Here is a 17,333-nt window from a genome sequence, read left to right on the forward strand (position 1 = left end):
GACATGAAGGCAGCTTAAGCCCGTGTCTCCCTCTCCAGCGACATTCACCGGAGCAAACGACACCTTCCCTTAGACAAGATTCAACGAAAAAAGTGCACGACATCGTGGGGGAGAGCACCGGAGTGCCTCGGACAAAGTTTGGGGAAAAACCGTGTAAGACTTCCCGACGAACGCAACCCGCAAAGAAATTCGGCCGAGGTCGTCATATCGCCTCCAAAGATGGCGGACGATTGACTGGCATCGGAGACCATCAACCCTCCAAGGCGGGTGAAGACGGCCCGCCCCGCAGCCTTGAGCCGCACTCCATCTGCAAGAAGCATAAAGTCACCCGGTAAGAGGGCGGAGGGGCGCGACTGCAAGCGGAGGAAAGAGAGAGAAGTTTCGTTGGCCCCACCGGCCCCTCCCCCCACGTAGCAACCCAAGAACTTCACCGCGTACCAAGGCGGATGGTCAGGGGCGCCCGGAACCATACGCGAGCAAGACTCTCTCCACCCTGAGAGCCCCTGCTACACTGATCCAACAGCGGCTCCGCCGCAGTGAATCACACGCGCACAAAGCAGGAAGGCGCACGGGGCGGGAAGGGGCGCTCCGAAGGAGGACTCTCGATCCGCAAACACCGGTGCCCGATCTCCTGGGGAAAAAGAGGTAAAAAAAAAAAAAAAAAGTCATAACAATACCATTACTTTCACCGAGAAGGGGAAGAGGCAATCCATGTTAACCCTGAGTATTATCACCACCATCCAAAGCTGAACTGGCCATAAGACCCCATTTTGAAAACACAACCAAAGATACGCAACTGGGGAAACAAGTCAACCACCTGATATTAAAGCGCCTGAGTGCCACTCCAGCCACAAGCAAACCGCAAGAACCTGAGGCCCTTAACTGCCCGTCACCGGCAGGAACTTTATTTGCCTCAGGGCAACAACACACACTTGCCAACATCCCGACGCAAGCTGGATCCTGGCACCCTGGCAACTCTGCGCGGGTTTAGTCGCCCAAACGGCGCAATGGAGCAGAACGCAGTGCAAAGCACCTCTGACATACCAGGCAACGACCTCGATAGCGCCACAAAAGCGGACATCCGCCTCCTCCTTGGAGAGATCAGATCGATAAAAACAAGCCTTACAGAAACCGTCACCGACCTCCAGTCAAAGATGGCCAAGGTGGAAGACAGGTTGGATGCAGTAGAGAATGCTCAGCAATCAGGAGACATTACCACTATGCAGTATTTGGCCCGGCTCCAGGACCTGGAGCAGAAAGAGAGGGACATGAAGTCTAAAATGGATGACCTGGAAAACCGAGAGCGCAGATCCAACATAAGAATTATGGGCCTTGAGGAAACGCAAGGGGAGACTCCAACCAGTCTGGAAGGCAAAATAAAATCCCTTATCCTTACACTATATGACGGCGAAAGCCCTCCGGCCCTGCAATTTGACAGGGTACACAGAGCGGGGGGCTCATCACGAGGACCCCGCTCAGTCCTCATCAAATGCCACCACTACACGCAGAGGCAAGACATCCTACTAAAGGCAAGGAAGAAGGACACTATAGACTTTGAGGGCTCGAGGGTTAAACTCTTTCAAGATCTATCCGCAGTGACCCTGGCCAAGAGAAGAGGGTGCCGGCCCCTAACAGGCTGGTTGCAGGAAAAGGGGGTCCGATACCGCTGGGGGTACCCGTTTTCGCTCACCTTCGAGTATGATGGCGAGGAGTTCAGGCTAACTTCAATCGAGGAAGCGGAACGGGCTCTGAAACATCTGCAGAACTCAGGGGTAGATATGAACACCGGGCCCAGAAGAGGACCAACGGGCCCAATGCGCGACCCCGCACCAAAACCACCACGCCGCGGGCGAGCCCAATCCAAGTGGAAATTCAAGAAATTCAACACCCCTTGAGAAACACTTGCAGAATACTCAAGCACCATGTCCCTTGAGGCCTCACAAGGGAACGACAGTCTTGATCCCTTTTACCGAGGCACCATAAGCCAATGACTGATTAAAAGTCAGTTATGTTAAAGTTAAGGCCAAGAATTAACACAAGTTTAAATGTGCACAAAGCAGGCCGCAATAGTTGTTTAATTTTTATGCAGCAGAAATGCAATGTCGCTGGAGAGGGGTCCCTTTAGTGTGGCCCTTCTATGAAAAGGGCGTCTCATTCTCCAACATATGGGATGCTTCAGGTAGCATCTTATAGCGGGGGGGAGGGGAAACGAGCAATCCTATAAAACAGAAATGCTAACACACTGTACTAACCCACAAACAAGTGCAAAGTCTCAATATGGCAATAACCGGAAACAAAACCGGTTAGTAGCGCCGCCGTATAAGCGGCAGAAAAGAAGGGCAAGACACAAGATCCATATTGATCACAATGGCTCATACTTACGGCGTAACCTTCGGCTCCCTTAATGTGAAAGGCCTTAACTCCCCTCAAAAAAGATCAATGCTGGCTCGCCAATTCAAGCAATCCGGAGTTGACGTCCTTTTTGTCCAGGAAACGAAATACACCCAGGGGGAAGAACGCAAAATTGTAGGCAGGGACATAGAAAACGCAGTATGGGCATCAGGTCCACAGAAGAAAGGGGGGGTGGGAATCCTGTACAGGAAATCCTTAGGCCTCCAAATAAAGCATACACATAGTGACAAAGGGGGCAGGTTCGTAGTCCTGAAGGGCAAGGTGATAACACGCACGCTCACTCTCTGTTCCGCATATGCTCCTAACCAGGCCCAGTCCACCTTCTTCGAACCATTATTGGACTTTTTAGAGAACTGGCGGGAGGGCACCCTGATTTGTGGTGGGGATCTCAATGTAGTGGCGGATAGAGAAAAAGACTGGCTTTCAATTGCGCGCAATGTTCATCCCCCCAGTCACCTACAGGGTGATAGATTCCAGAGCCTATTAAGAGAACACCATCTAATAGATTCTTGGCGAATAACACACCCAGAAGAAAGGTCATACACCTTCTACTCTCCCCCACACCAGACCCACTCGAGAATAGACTACATACTGCTAGGGGCGGAGGAGGAAGGTGCCATCTTAAAATCCTCAATTGAAATAGTGGCCTGGACAGACCACGACTTATGCACAGTGGAATTAAACCTAGGCCCAATGCCCAGACCCGAGCGTAGATGGATTTGCAATGACTTCTTATGCAGAGACCCCATATTCAAAGAAACACTAGCAGAAGCTATTGCTAGTTATTTTGAAACAAACGACGTAAATAATATGCCACTAAACACAGTCTGGGAAGCAGGCAAAGCCACAATTAGGGGGCTCCTCATAGCAGAAGGTGCAGCCAAAAAAAGGCTTAAGCAGCTCAGGGAGAAGGAATTGAGAACAAAGATAACCACTCTAGAAAAAACTCAAAGGCAGCACCCAACACAAAATGCAGACTTGACAAGCCAAATTAAAGGACTTAGGGGAGAACTTAGAGATATATGGCAAAGCAGAGCACTTATGCAGCTCAAGTACCTTAAACAGAAGTTCTTTGAGAAGGGAGACAAGGCCCATACAATGCTAGCGAATCGACTGAGAAAACAAAAAGCGGACAGGGCTATCAATAAGATTAATGACGAATCAGGCTCCCCCCTCACTCAACCGCAAGATATAGTCGGCCGATTTGCCAGGTTTTACTCGGACCTCTACACAACAGAAGGAAACGAGCACTTCTCGGCCATAGACCCATACCTACACACGCTCCCCCGACCACCAATATCGGAAGAACACCTAGGAGCACTAAATGGCCCAATCACCACCTTTGAAGTTAGTAGTGCAATCTCCAACTTAAAAGCAGGATCTGCCCCGGGGCAGGACGGCTACACTCCGGCCTTCTATAAAATCAATAGTACCTCTCTGACTCCCTTCCTCACTAAATTGTTCAACTCAATCTTGGAAACGGGCCAAGCCCCTCAATCATTTACTGAATCCATAATCATTGTCATCCCCAAGGAAGGTCGAGACCCCCTAGAATGATCATACCGCCCCATTTCACTTATAAATGTAGACGCTAAAATTTACGCAAGCATACTAGCGGCACGGCTTGCGATTGTCCTGCCCCAGCAGATCCACACCGATCAGGTCGGGTACATAAGAGGAAGACAGGGGGCTGACAACATTAGGAAAACCCTGGATCTCATGGCAACGCTCAGGGAGGCAGGAGAGGGCCCACTCCTTCTATCCATCGATGCCGAAAAGGCATTTGATCGCGTGGAGTGGCCCTTCTTGAGGGCAGTACTGCGGTGGGCCGGTTTAGGAAGCACATGGATCCAGGGGGCCAAAGCACTTTACCATTCTGCCCAAGCTAGAGTATCCATTAACGGTACCACCTCAACATTATTTACGCTCACACGAGGCACAAGACAGGGCTGCCCGCTGTCCCCTCTGATATACGCCTTAGTTATCGAACCACTCGCCCAGTCCTTAAGATTAAACCCCATAATACACGGAATTCCGCGCGGAGGAGAGGAATATAAATTAGCTATGTTTGCAGACGACATTCTATTATACCTCACCAGACCCACAGAATCTATTCCCGCCCTTTTTCAAGAATTATTTAGATATGGTGCCCTCTCGGGGTTCCGAGCCAACTTACTGAAAACCATAGCAGTCCCCCTCAAACCTAATATCAAATCACTAGAGCTCTTAAAGGAAGAGTGGGGATTCCTGGTACAACCCCACTCTGTCAGATATCTGGGCGTCAATATAACAGTCCCCGTGACTAACCTATTTGAAGCCAACTACGTCCCTCTGTGGAAAACCATCCAGGCGGATGTACGGAGATGGACAAAGCTACCACTGTCCTGGGCTGCCCGTTTTACCTCCATAAAAATGAATGTACTACCCCGTCCCAATCCCTCCCTGTAATCGTCCCTAAACCATTCATGGTCGAAGTCAAACGGACACTCTTAAGATATCTATGGGCAAATGGGAAACCCAGAATCCCATACTCCACTCTGATTCAACCCAAAGAGTCAGGCGGAATGGGGTACCCAGACTTGGAGGAATATTATAAAGCATCTCAGCTCCGAGTTTTGTCGGACCACCTCTGGGAAAACCCAGAAAAGCAATGGGTAGCCATAGAGAACGATATCTTCACTCCGGTAACGTTGAGTGAATGGATGTGGGTCCCTCCAAAAGCGATGACCCGCAGAATAAAAGAACACCAGTACTTAAAGTCTTATGGTCCCTATGGCGCCCTTCCCAAAAAATGAAAGGAGTCACTACTTGGCCATCTCCCCTTAGTTATATTTGGGCCCCCCCCATTCGCGACCTCATAGCAGAGGTGCATCACTTTCAACCATGGCTTGAGGCAGGATTAGCAAGAGCGGGCCAAATGTGGAAGGAAGGCAACTTTATCTCATATGAAGAAGCACGAGACCCGATGCGAGGTAATGAGGTGACCCCCATGCTATATCTGCAGCTACGAAGCGCCCTGAACGACGCAAGGTGGGGCACAAAGTTAAAGCGCTCCCTCACCCCATTTGAGCAAATATTAAGCGTTCCCCAAACAATGAAGGGCTTGATCTCACGAATGTATAGAGCTCTTCTCGCAAGAGGCCACTTGAAACGCCCCCAATCTGAAACCAAATGGGAACTAGAGTTAGGCCTCACAGATCAACCAAAAGCCTGGGACACTATCCATAGAGCGGTCTGGTCATCATCCACCTCAATGCAATATAAAATGCATAACGCCCGCCTATTAGTGAGGTGGCACTACACTCCCCAAAGATTGTCTAAGATGTTCCCGGGTACGTCTCCCCTCTGCTGGAGAGGCTGTGGAGAAAACAGCGACTACTGGCACCAATGGTGGGGCTGCCGGGAGGTGCAGGCATACTGGAAGGAGGTCTTAAGCTGGATACAAGTCATAGAGGGAATATCCAGAAATCAAACCCCGACCTTGGTCCTCTTTGGTGTGGAATTAGACGAAGATGGCTCCAATGTAATTCTTACACACATGCCCCGTAACCTATTGTTGGCAGCTAGGGTCTGTTTGACGATTAAGTGGAAATCCCCCTCCCTGCCAACAAAGAACGAATGGGTAACCATGGCACATGCCATTTATGAAATGGAAAGCCTCACAGCAGCCGTACAGGAATCCAAGAAAAATGTAAACGCGATATGGCTGCCCTTCCTAGAATTTTATTCAACGTACTGGGACACTGGGAAACGAAGTAATAGATACACGCCATTGTGACCAACAAATCACATGCAGAAGACTACCCTCGCCAGCTAGCGTGCCCCTCATAAAAAAGCTAGCAAATATGACCCAGGGCTTTAAGCCTAGCACGCGAAATTCTCTATTAAAGTGGGAAAAAGTACCTCGTTATCTGTTTGTTAGGACTTATATAATTGACTATTGGAGCGCTTCCCCAGGGGTGGGCGGGGGGGGGGGGGGGGGGAAGGGGTGGGGGTGAGGGGAGGGGTACGGGTAGCAATTGTTGATTCATTTACTTGCAATCTCCATACTGTCTGATTATTTTCTTGTTCTAGCTCGTGGATTTCACGAGCATTCTAAGAGACAAGTGAGAGTGAAAAATGTAATGTAATATTTGGTACTCGTTGAAAAAAGAAAAACAATAAAAATGATTTAAAAAAAAAAAAAAAAAGGTGAGGTTTTCACAAGGAGGAGAGCGAGCTGGGGATGCTGTCCGGAGCTTGAAGCTAAGGAGCAGAGAGCAGCAGGAGTGGAAGTAAGGAGGAGAACGGCGTGCCAAGACGCTGGCTCAGTGTTTGGAAGGGTCTGCAGCGTGGCTAGAGAGCTGTGCCTCCAAGGAGCCGGTGTGAGGTAGCCTGTGTCCTGTTGGTGGTGTTCGGCAGAATGCTCGTTCCCTTGGGACGTGTGCCGGTCCCAAGGGTGCCTGAAGGGCAGGTGTGAGACCCTGACCTCAACCCTGTGTACCCTGAAGGGACTGCATGTAGACACAATGCTTCCCGGTGAGTTTTGTGAAAGCCAGCGAGAAAAACTCGGGAACATGCTTTTGAATGCAGAGGAGCAGGAGAAAGGCACAAATAGAAAAACGTAATGCAAGTGAAAGTTTGAAAAGCTGAAAGAAGCGAAAAAAGCAAGTGAAAGCTGGTAAAGCAAAAAACACTAAGAAAGCAGTAGGAAAGAATAAAGGTAAACAGAGAGGGTGCGAGTGACCCATTAAGAAAAGGAGGGTGCAAGTGAGCACAAAAGGTTTTAAAAGAGGCCCAGGAAGTGTGCAAGAGACACGAAGGAAAAGGAAGGTTCCAGGTGCACGACAGGGTGAAAGGAAAGAGAATGAGACAGTGCAAGTGTGCAGAGTAAAGTGAAAGACAGTAAAGTGGTGCAGGAAGCATCTGAAGAAGGGATCAAATGAAAACCAGTGCAAGGAATCAAGAGAGGGGACAGATCAGAGTGGTCGCGCCTAGGAAGTGCCAAGAACCTGGGGTGGGGGGGGGCAAGAGATATTAAAACTCCCTTTATATTGAGTTGTAGGATGCTTAATTAGGTTATAAAATAATTTGGGGGCCACAGGAAACAATGCGTGGGACCACTGCTGTTCTTAGTAGCATAACAAAGTTTGACGACTGTATAAACCCATATGAGGAGAACTGACTGTTTATATGCATGTTTGGAGTCTAGCCATTACTCAGGTGCATACATGACATCACATCAGGGAATAAAAGCGAGATTTGAGATCTCAACTTCCAACCCTGCTGAATTTCATAGATTTTGTGGAGATTAACTCTATTAAATAAAGAAATGTCACTGAAACACACGCAATTAGGTGGTCTAAATGGGTAGGTAGTTATGAGGGATCTACAGAGATCAGAAAACAAAAGAGGTTTGTTTGTTTTATTTTTTGTAATGCGCAAGCATACCCTCAGGTATCAGGGCGCAGCCTTTACATGAATTTGCAAAGCTTAGTTACAACAACCATAATATATACAAAAACACAATGAAGATACGCAAGATTATATACATATATACAAGTGACAGGTGATGGTTGGAAGGTTTAGAATTAATCTTAACCTCTGGCATCGCTCATCGTACTTCACCTGCCAAGCCATTACAGAAAGGTGAAAGACCATCTACAGAAATGCAACAGAATCTTTCTAGATCAATTGATTTTCTGGACACAAATCCACAGTAATGTTAATTCCTCATATTTTAAGCTTCATAGATCCATATTAAATACATTTCATACATGTGAAGCCACTGACAATTCCTTCCAGAGCAGTCCACCTTATAATCGGCAAAATACCATTACTTTAAGGGAACTGCCAGCTAAAAATAAAAATAAACCCTTTCATGGGCCTTTGGCGACTGATCACCTCAAGCCCAAACCAATTCACCGCGCAGCCACTAACGCAAAGACAACAGTGCTGCAATGTCTGCCTCTTGGTGCTTCTGCTGCACTTTGTACTCCGTTCCCCCCCTCTCCCCCCCGCATGCTTTTTCATGTGATCAGAGGTTTCAGTCACATCGTAAATCCCAATAATCATGGAAGGAAAACGATTGCTCCGTTTTTGCAGCAGGAGACCCCAATTCATGCAGGGCTACGGTATCCTTGCAGGCACCACAGATAGCTCGCCAACGCCGGCAAGTGAATAATGGGACCATCACCTGAAGCCTCGGTACCATAATCTCCCACCCTACACTTGCACACCGCACCTACACATTCCAACACTCCCAAAATCCGACACGAATATTGAAGCTAGAAAAAAGAACGCATGGAGTCGTGAAGCAGAGCTCCAGGGTGACCTGTGACTTATGTCCATATGCAGGTGCTGCTTAAACTTAATCATTAAAGGGTCCCATGGGATTTAAAATAAACATAGTATAATTGGAAGCTCTGGCAAGCATTCCACCTGGATGACCGAATTACCCCACCCACTGTGGAAGGCTGGGTTTGCCGAATAAGCTTTGAAACCCAAGTGGTCAAAACTAATCAGGCCAAAAAGAACACATTTAACTACTTTTCGAACAATGCCCAATAAACAGGTCATATTGAAAAAGAATATGGATTATTTAGGCTATTAGAAAAACCTACAGCCAATTAACGAAGACTAGACTTTTCTTGCATATCGAATGACATTTTGTTTGTACTTGCAGCTGACAGATTAGTATGAATGTTTGCATTAATGCCTGGCACAGAGTGTGGATGAGTGTTTTGGGGGTACATATGTTGTGATTTGAGGCAGCAATATCATTGCAAGTAGATAGCCATCTACAAATATTGTCTCTTTACTAGCTTGTTCCTTAATTTATTTCTTAAAAAGACAACCATTTTATATAAACAAAGTAAAAATAAATATATTTCTGTAAGGAATTAAAGGACTGGTATGTGCTCAGGTCACCTACAAATATTGTCACTTTACTAGCTTGTTCCTTAATTTATTTCTTAAAAAGACAACCATTTTATATAAACAAAGTAAAAATAAATATATTTCTGTATGGAATTAAAGGACTGGTATGTGCTCAGGTCACACGTGGGTGATATTTTGATATAATTTAGTTGCTTGCCATTTGGGAACTTTGATATGGAGCCCTTCCAGATTTAACTAGTAGGGACTGCGCAACACAGTTCAAGTTTGCATCTCTGATCCAAGAAACCTATAAATGCTTTCCTATTCCTACCAGTCCTAGCGATATCTGGACTCACATTTATTGGGACAGGTCTGCCTTGTGAGCTCACTAAGCTCACCCAAGATTCTCCTTTGCCAATAACCTTAAATATCAATTTACTTTATATCGGCACGCAAGCTTCTTTTCAATGTACTACTTACCATAAGAGTCACCTATTAGCTATGACCCTAGTGCGTCTTTCCTTGAGACAGCAAGGCTAAGACTAGAACGGAAAAGCAGACCTACATAGAGTTGCAAAACAGATATGTTATTTGACTGGACCTCTTCATTACTAGTCAAACTAGTATGGAAAAAAGTATGGACTTCGGATCTTCCAGCACTGCTGGGTATGCGCAAACACAGTTGGTAACACTGAGGTAATGTGCTGCGTAAATACATAGCGGCTAAGGACGAGGGTTTAACCTTTCATCCATATTTTTATGCCATTCATATCGATTGCCGAGTGGGATCCCTGACCATTCCTCGGGATTCTAGTCAAAGCAGCGATGCAGATTCTCAGACCTGCTACTTTGGTCACGAACTATGTTGATGATCTGCTCACTGCCAACACTAAAATAAGGCTGCGAGTGGGACAAACTGTTCTTCCAGCATTAGCTCATAAAAAGGAACAGTGCATCTCAAAAGCAGAACAGCACATAAGCCACTGCATGTAGGCTGCGCCGCTTAACTGCGGGTTGTGCGATTCTCACCGTCCTCGGCGATGGTGGCCAAGAATGACATCATGCTCATCTCTGAGAGGGACTTAAAGGGAAGCATTATCTGCGGTCTGGTGAGAGTGCTTGCCTAATCAGAACATGAATAAAACAAACCCTGGAAAATGTTACAGCATTACACAACAGTATGTTGCTCGATTCCAAGTTTGCGGTACTTTAACACGTCAGCTTGAAAATGCAAAAACATGCACATTTAAGGAAGGTGTTTTATAAAAAAGGGTTATCGTTTTGTTAAATAACTAATGGTTTTGGAAAATGTCAACTTGAAAAAGGTCTTCAAGCTTTCAAAAAAAAATAAAGTGACTACTAAGCTGTATACACAATTTTCAGATCATACTAGATTCTTACTTCAAGGTTCCAATTTGACTTCTGTCTGGATTTTAAAAATCAAGTATAGACTTGAAAATTAAAGCACACTAAAATATCAAAAAAATAAAAACCAAGGGCAAAAATGTACAATACAAATGACCAGGCAATTGCTTAAAAGGCGATCAAATGATTGGAGGATCGAACATTGAATGGCTGGACCATCAATTTCCCCTCTCCCCTCTCCTCTAACATCTAGGACATTGCACTACTTACTGAGAGAATAGGCAGGGTGAACCCCACTGTGTAGAGGACAGTGGAGGTGACGGTGCTTGGATGAAACGGATACTGGATGCTGTCGTCATTACAGAAAAAGCCTCTCTGATACGGTTTAATTTTAGCCATGTTTAGAACACCCAAAGGCAAGCCAGCTGTTGGTGGAATGGGAAACAAATATACAAAAAGGTTAACATTCAGTACAGTTGTTCAGCGCTTGGAAGACGCATCAGAAAATGTACACAAAGCCGGGTTTTGTAAAATAATAGTATGCGTGAAAGCCCATGCAGTGTACACATTCTACCTCCATGACCACACCGGTTTCTAGGGTTAAATTGCAAACCAAGACTCATGGCTGAAGCAGAAGAATCACCAATGAGGGCGCAGACCACAAAAACGTGCGGGTGCAGATTGCAGCTAAAGATCACAAAATGTCTGCAAGAATTGAACATACAAATAAAGAATAGGTGTGACTTTGTTTCAATATAGAAAAGAAAGATTCTACATATCAATTTCAAAAATATTTAAGCTATACTCTCCCAATAGCCCACCCCCGACCCACTACACAAGTAAAGGGTGCTAGGTGCCATCTCAGTCTTGAAGCAATTGGCCCAGTCCGAGATCACTTACAATTAATTGAAGGACCAAGACTGCCTGGCAAAAGTCTGAAGCAGCTATTTCAGATGAAACTTCTGCGAGGTGGTAATATGAATTCTACATGAGAAAAACAGTTGTGGGGCAAAAACAGAGGTCTCCAGGCCTTGTGTCTTCACCCGCATCTCCCCACTGCAGAAACTCTAGCCCCCGGAGGGGACTTTAGTGTAGCCATTTATAAGACAGTTGCAGAAGTACCTCAGGCCAGGATTATTATTTGCAGATAGGCAGGCATACAAATCGTGGAAAAGGTGACAGAATAAGGCCACTGGGCATATGCCATCAATGAAGCCTACCCAACACAACCTTTCTTCCAGTATTGTGGAAAGTTAGACATAGGAGACGGACAAGAAAACCGGTTTGATTCCATTTTTGTAATTTTTTTTCAAGAAAGCCTTCCCCAATCCCCGCATCCACAAATGATTCCCTATACTAGAAAACTAATGGGTGATCATCAGGATGTCTCACAAACAAACTGCCTCCAAATCTATGCTAACCTACTATCTGCCCTACCACCATGACAAGAAAGAAATAGAACGCGTTTTGTATAGGGTTATGCAAAATTTGTGGTGGCTTGTTTTCTGACCCGCAAAGAGTTCAGTCCCTTCCAGCTCTAGGTTCCGTAGAATGCTTCCACAAAACCGTCTCAACTACTCTTGTTTCAGATAAGGACCTCTGGTTTATCCCTTCTCCTGGGATGCATTCTCTGGACCTAACTAGGTCAGTATTAAAAAAATAAAGGTTCACTTGCTGTCCCTCCTGGGCGGTATACAGTCTTAGCCTAGTATAGGCTCTAAACCTGTTCAGTTTGATTTCTTCCTTCTTTTGCCCCCTGATGGGGTAGTCTGTCTCAGCCCCGGGTGGGCTATGGGCCTGCTCAGCCCTGCTGTGGTTATTGCTTTTCTTTCCCCGTTCAAGGGGTATTTGAATTCTCAACGCAACATGGGTTACGGGCCTGCCCAGCCCTGCTAGATTCCTTGCTTCACTTACCCTGTTCTGAGATCAGGTTGTTAGCCCCATGTAGGCCACATGCCTGCTCAGCCCCGTTTGTGCCGTTTCTCGTCTCTCGAGCTTCTCTCCCTGCCCCCGCCTGAGGTATTCAGGTAGTTGGCCCAGCCTGCTCAGCCCGGTGTGGCCTCTTGCTTCCCTCAGCCCCTCACAGGGTATTCAACTTCTCAGCCCTGTGTGGGCTTCAGGCTTCTTCAGCCTGGCTTGGTCTGCTGCTTCCCTCACCCACTCACAGGGTATTTGGATTGTTGACCTCGTGTGGACTATGGTCCTGCTTGGCCCAGTTTGGTTTCCTGGTTCCCTCACCCACTCCTGGGGTATTCATATTCTCAGCCCAGCGTGGGCTCACTGTTAGGCAGAATCCTGTGCAGTTCCCTTGGGGACCACTGCAAAAAGATTAAGACTACAGGAGTAAGCAGTAAACCGAATTGGTAGCAGTTTGTACCACCCAGATTTACCTGGTAGCTGTGGCTGAGCAGTCAGACTTCTCTCAAGAAGTGTAGGACAGTATATAGAGTATACACAAAGGGGCTAAAAACACAGAGCAAACAAACACTGACCAGAGCTTTGTATAAAAAGTATATAATTATTATTTACACACTTTAGGCAATATACTAGCACTCTAAATCAAAAGCAAGTTAAAACACAGTCAGGTAAAGTATACACATCTCCCTTGATAACTATTAGACAAGTCAGAGTTAAAACACCACGAGTTGTTAAACAGATGTGAGCGCATAACCTGATGGCACTCCAGTAGTTCAGTTAAAGGGAGAAAAAAAAGGCAGAGCATAGAAATAAAACCGGTTGCAACACTTTAGGAGTACTCAGCAAGGGAATAAAGGCAGTATATACTGTAGAGCCGAAGTCCATAGGCCAGGCCCACTTTAAAAGGAGCAAAGCGAAATGTGCCCAGGATCACACGGTTTACAATGCACTAAAGGTCTTTGCAGGATGTTCAAAAGAGGTTGAGGTGATTCAAGAAGGTAAAGTTAGAAGGTCTGGGGCCAACCCAGTTGGCAAGCCAAGGATTTAAGGGTCACCTTGGGCAAACCGAAGAAAGGGAGGCCAGGCAGGACACAGTACCTTAAAGAGAGGAAGCTCCAGCGGTGGCAGTTGTTCCTGGCAGTGGTTGCAGTTCGTTGTTTCGACCAGGGGGAAGAGAGGATCTCGTCGAGGCGGAAACATGGAGTCGTTGCACTGTACAGGGATGAAACCAGCCGCGGAGTTCGTCCATAAAAGGTGCGTTCCTTTTATTCGCGGTCAAAGTGGTGAAGCTTGGCTATCCGACTGCCGGGGTGCTTGGCGCGGGCGATTCGACCAAAAGACGTATTTGGAAGGCGAAAAGGGTGAACTGGTTGGTCCCACCAGCTCAGAGGAAGAAGACTCGTCCAGCAGAAGATCTTCTCTTGTTGTTGGGAAAGTGGAGAGTTTGTTGCAGCAGGGCTCCACCGGTGGTGTCGTTGCAGATGGCTCAGCTTCTTCCCTCTTCGGATTCTTAGGTCCTGTGGCGACCTCTGAAGTTCCAGTCCCAAAGGCCCTGCTTTTATGCAGAAAAACCCCCATTAAACAGCCTAGCTGTCACTCAAACATGCTCCAATCAGAACAGAGTGAGACTGGAGTTGCTAAGGCAACGCAGACCAGGGTGCCAATTCCCCTCCCCACCCATCCTGTGGAACCCAGACAGAGTGGCACCATTTGGAGGGCTTCTGTGGAGAAGCCCGCCAAAAAAGTGGAACAAAGGACTCGACCTTGGTCAGAGTTAGAGACGGACACAAACGCCATTTTAGAAAAGAGTTCTGGCAAAAAGACCCAACCGTGAATTTATTAAATAAACCGACGGCATCTTTAACATTGCACGAAAAAGTGGTGCGTTTAAAATCAATGGGAAAATCCCATAGAGAATATTCTGGTGGAATATTTTGCGTGGTAACCACTGCCACCAGCCAGAAACTCGACAAGGGGGGACTGGACAGTGCCCCCTTGAAAACAGACCCAGGGGAAATCGAATTAACCCCTTCCAGTACTTCCACAATATGATGGTTTGTACTGGTTCTGTTCACAATTTAGGACTAGTAAAGTCAATGGTGACTTTACACGCCCTGAGAGACAGTAGTCAGTCCCAGGGTATGGAGTCTATTTTTGGGGGTCATTATGACACCCCTGTGTTACTACACTGAGGGTGCTGTGTAACACTAACACACATAAAAAATAGATGATACCCTATGGAGGAAAAGGAAAACCCCATAGCCCATAAGCACACAAAGAGTCAAAGACATACCTCAAATCATGCCTTAGAGTGGGAGGAAAAGAGTCTCACTCTTAGCAGGAGAAAGAACAACCCCCAAAAATCCAGCAAAGCTGCTGGGGGAACTTACTAGGAAATTAGCCATAAGGGAATTCTTCCCAACACTCACTTGTGGCCTCACCACTGTCCAGCTGTTCCTCAGATGCCGTTTCATAGCAGCTCTACAGTGGCGCTGCACTAGCCCATGCAGACCCTTATCCTTGGCCTTGAAGCAAAATGATGTGGGATATGATATATGATTGGGTATTAAGCGCGTTATAAATAACCTGAGGTTTCTAAGCGCGGACCTTGGGATCGAACCTAGGGTGCTCTGTGGCATCTCGCTTCCAAGGCGAGCACGTTGCCCCCGAGCTCTCCTCCCCAGATGGAATCCTTACTTGGACGTTCCTTGTCCACAGGGGCTTAAGTCATCCCCAGTGAGATTCCCCTTGCCCTAACACAGAGGGTATTGCATAGCAGACACCCTCCCTAGCCCCAAAGTGAGTGGGCCCCACTTAGGGAGAAGGGACAAATTCCTTGGATTCTTCACAGTATCCAGTAAATCCTTCAATCCATTGTCTCCGGACGAATGTCAATTTATAGACCAGTCGGAGAGCAAAAGTTTAAAGATTGTTCTATATCTTTCTATTAGCAGTAAATACGTCTAGACCTTCCTATTAGCAGGAGATTGCAATTCCTTCAAGCAGACTTTGGCCTGAGATCTAGGGTACCTCACAGTATGCTTACATCTTCTATAAAGAACATGCAGGCTTCCTTTAATACACTGCATTAAAGAGGCGGTTGTAATTTCCCCATATGGTGGGTGCACAGATTGGATATCCAAGGTTTTCAATGGTCTGTGTAGTTAGTTGCCTGCAAGTTTGGCCCTGCATAGATACTCTCTGCAATGCAGACTCGCACGGTAATAAGTGTCGTTGGCGTCACTGAAACCATTATATTGCTGTGACACTGGACTATGGGTAAACGCGAGGATCCTGTACATGCAATCAAGCCAACTCAGATTCACTTTCATGCAATGACCTAAAGCGTTGATGATAGAAGAGGGATTCGAAGTGGTAACTGGATGAGAGATAACCTTCCAATTTGATAACAGATGATCACTTTCATCGCATAAAACACTGCTCTATCTATGCAATGAAAATCCATAACAGCAACAAACAGGTAGTGGATTGTACTAGGAGAGGAATTAATCACCAGACTATACCCTCCAGTAGTGTCACCAGTATACCATAAAGCAGACCCAGATTGAGATTAGAACACTTTAGCCAAGTGCCTTCCCATCATTGATAATCTTGCATATATGCATAAGGTCATTAGACGCGTGACATTTAGCGTCCATCATAGAAGAGCAATCAATTCTGCCACATCAGCACTGCAGTAAGCTCTATCAGCATTTTATCCATGGGTTGTCTACCGGGCAGAGGTGGTTTGGGGAGTCAAACATGTATGAGCATACTGCAGCCATCTACAAATGTAATACCTTCTCCTGACTCGACCGGGAGTGGCTAGGAGCAGGCTTTAACACGAGCTATTAATGCACAAGGCAATTATCCTCAATCACACAGTTTCCGATCAGGGGATGACTCTTGCACATCAATAAGAACACTGCGTATGCCACCAAACACCCCCCGCCCCCCTCTATTTTATCCCCACTGGGAATACGGATGCTTATGTTAAATGGTTGATACCCATCCACATATGCCCAGTCATATAAGCCAGCTTTGCTACAGTGTCAAACTAGGTCATAATAAATGTTAAGTAAGGGCATTGTAAGATTTATTATGGTACTTCTTGCAACGTGCTCACAAATGTCAACAAAGATATCAATAGGGATTAGTCTTAGTTGTGACATAGCACGTAGTAGTTGCAGGATACTGTAGGATGCAGGGTCCATTCATATTAATGATCTGAAACACAGAGAGCTCTGTGTATTTACAATCTGCAACCTCATTACAAAAGCACTACAATGTTGCCTTTCCCTCCCATCCCAACAAACCAAACCCACCCACTCTTTTCCAAATCCGCTGGAGAGCATGCAAATGGCAGCCGTGTGTGTTACACATCCTAACATGAAGATCCTGTGAATGGCAGAAGAGACTTTCAAACCTTAAAAAATTACAGCATGCAATATTATATGATAAGCTCCCAAATTGTAAAAATGCATTCATCACGCACTGCTTGATTTATCAACGTTGGACTCATGTGCGCTGTTATTTCGTTTGTATCTAGCTCTAGGGAATACTTAAATTATAAAACAAGTCGCACACTCCCATAATTAGGGGAGGCTATATCCGTTCCAGATTCAATACAAGGTATCCCCCAACGTGCTGCCAAAATTAGCTGGAGACCATCTCTGCGCACAGCTTTCTCCCCATGCAAGTTTTCTTCTTGCCTAGAATGGGTAACCCTGGGCGAATGTCCACAGTTAAAGTCTATGGATGACTAGTAGTTACGGACTTGT

General features: G+C 46.3%; 1 protein-coding gene across 2 annotated transcripts in view; it reads right to left on the minus strand.

The window, feature by feature from the left end:
* PLPP1 (phospholipid phosphatase 1) overlaps nucleotides 1–17,333 on the minus strand; it is a 466,509-nt gene that overhangs the window by 379,272 nt on the left and 69,904 nt on the right. Inside the window, exon 2 of one of the 2 annotated variants that reach the window (XM_069627282.1) lies at nucleotides 10,906–11,060. The exons of the other annotated variant lie outside the window; for it this stretch is intronic. Coding sequence (XP_069483383.1) covers nucleotides 10,906–11,060 — 155 coding nt within the window. The remainder of the gene's footprint in view (nucleotides 1–10,905; nucleotides 11,061–17,333) is intronic. 2 annotated transcript variants of the gene reach the window in all.

The sequence above is a fragment of the Ambystoma mexicanum genome, chromosome 6p (assembly GCF_040938575.1).
Source record: "Ambystoma mexicanum isolate Mex_15411 chromosome 6p, UKY_AmexF1_1, whole genome shotgun sequence".
Classification (NCBI taxonomy): Eukaryota; Metazoa; Chordata; class Amphibia; order Caudata; family Ambystomatidae; genus Ambystoma; species Ambystoma mexicanum.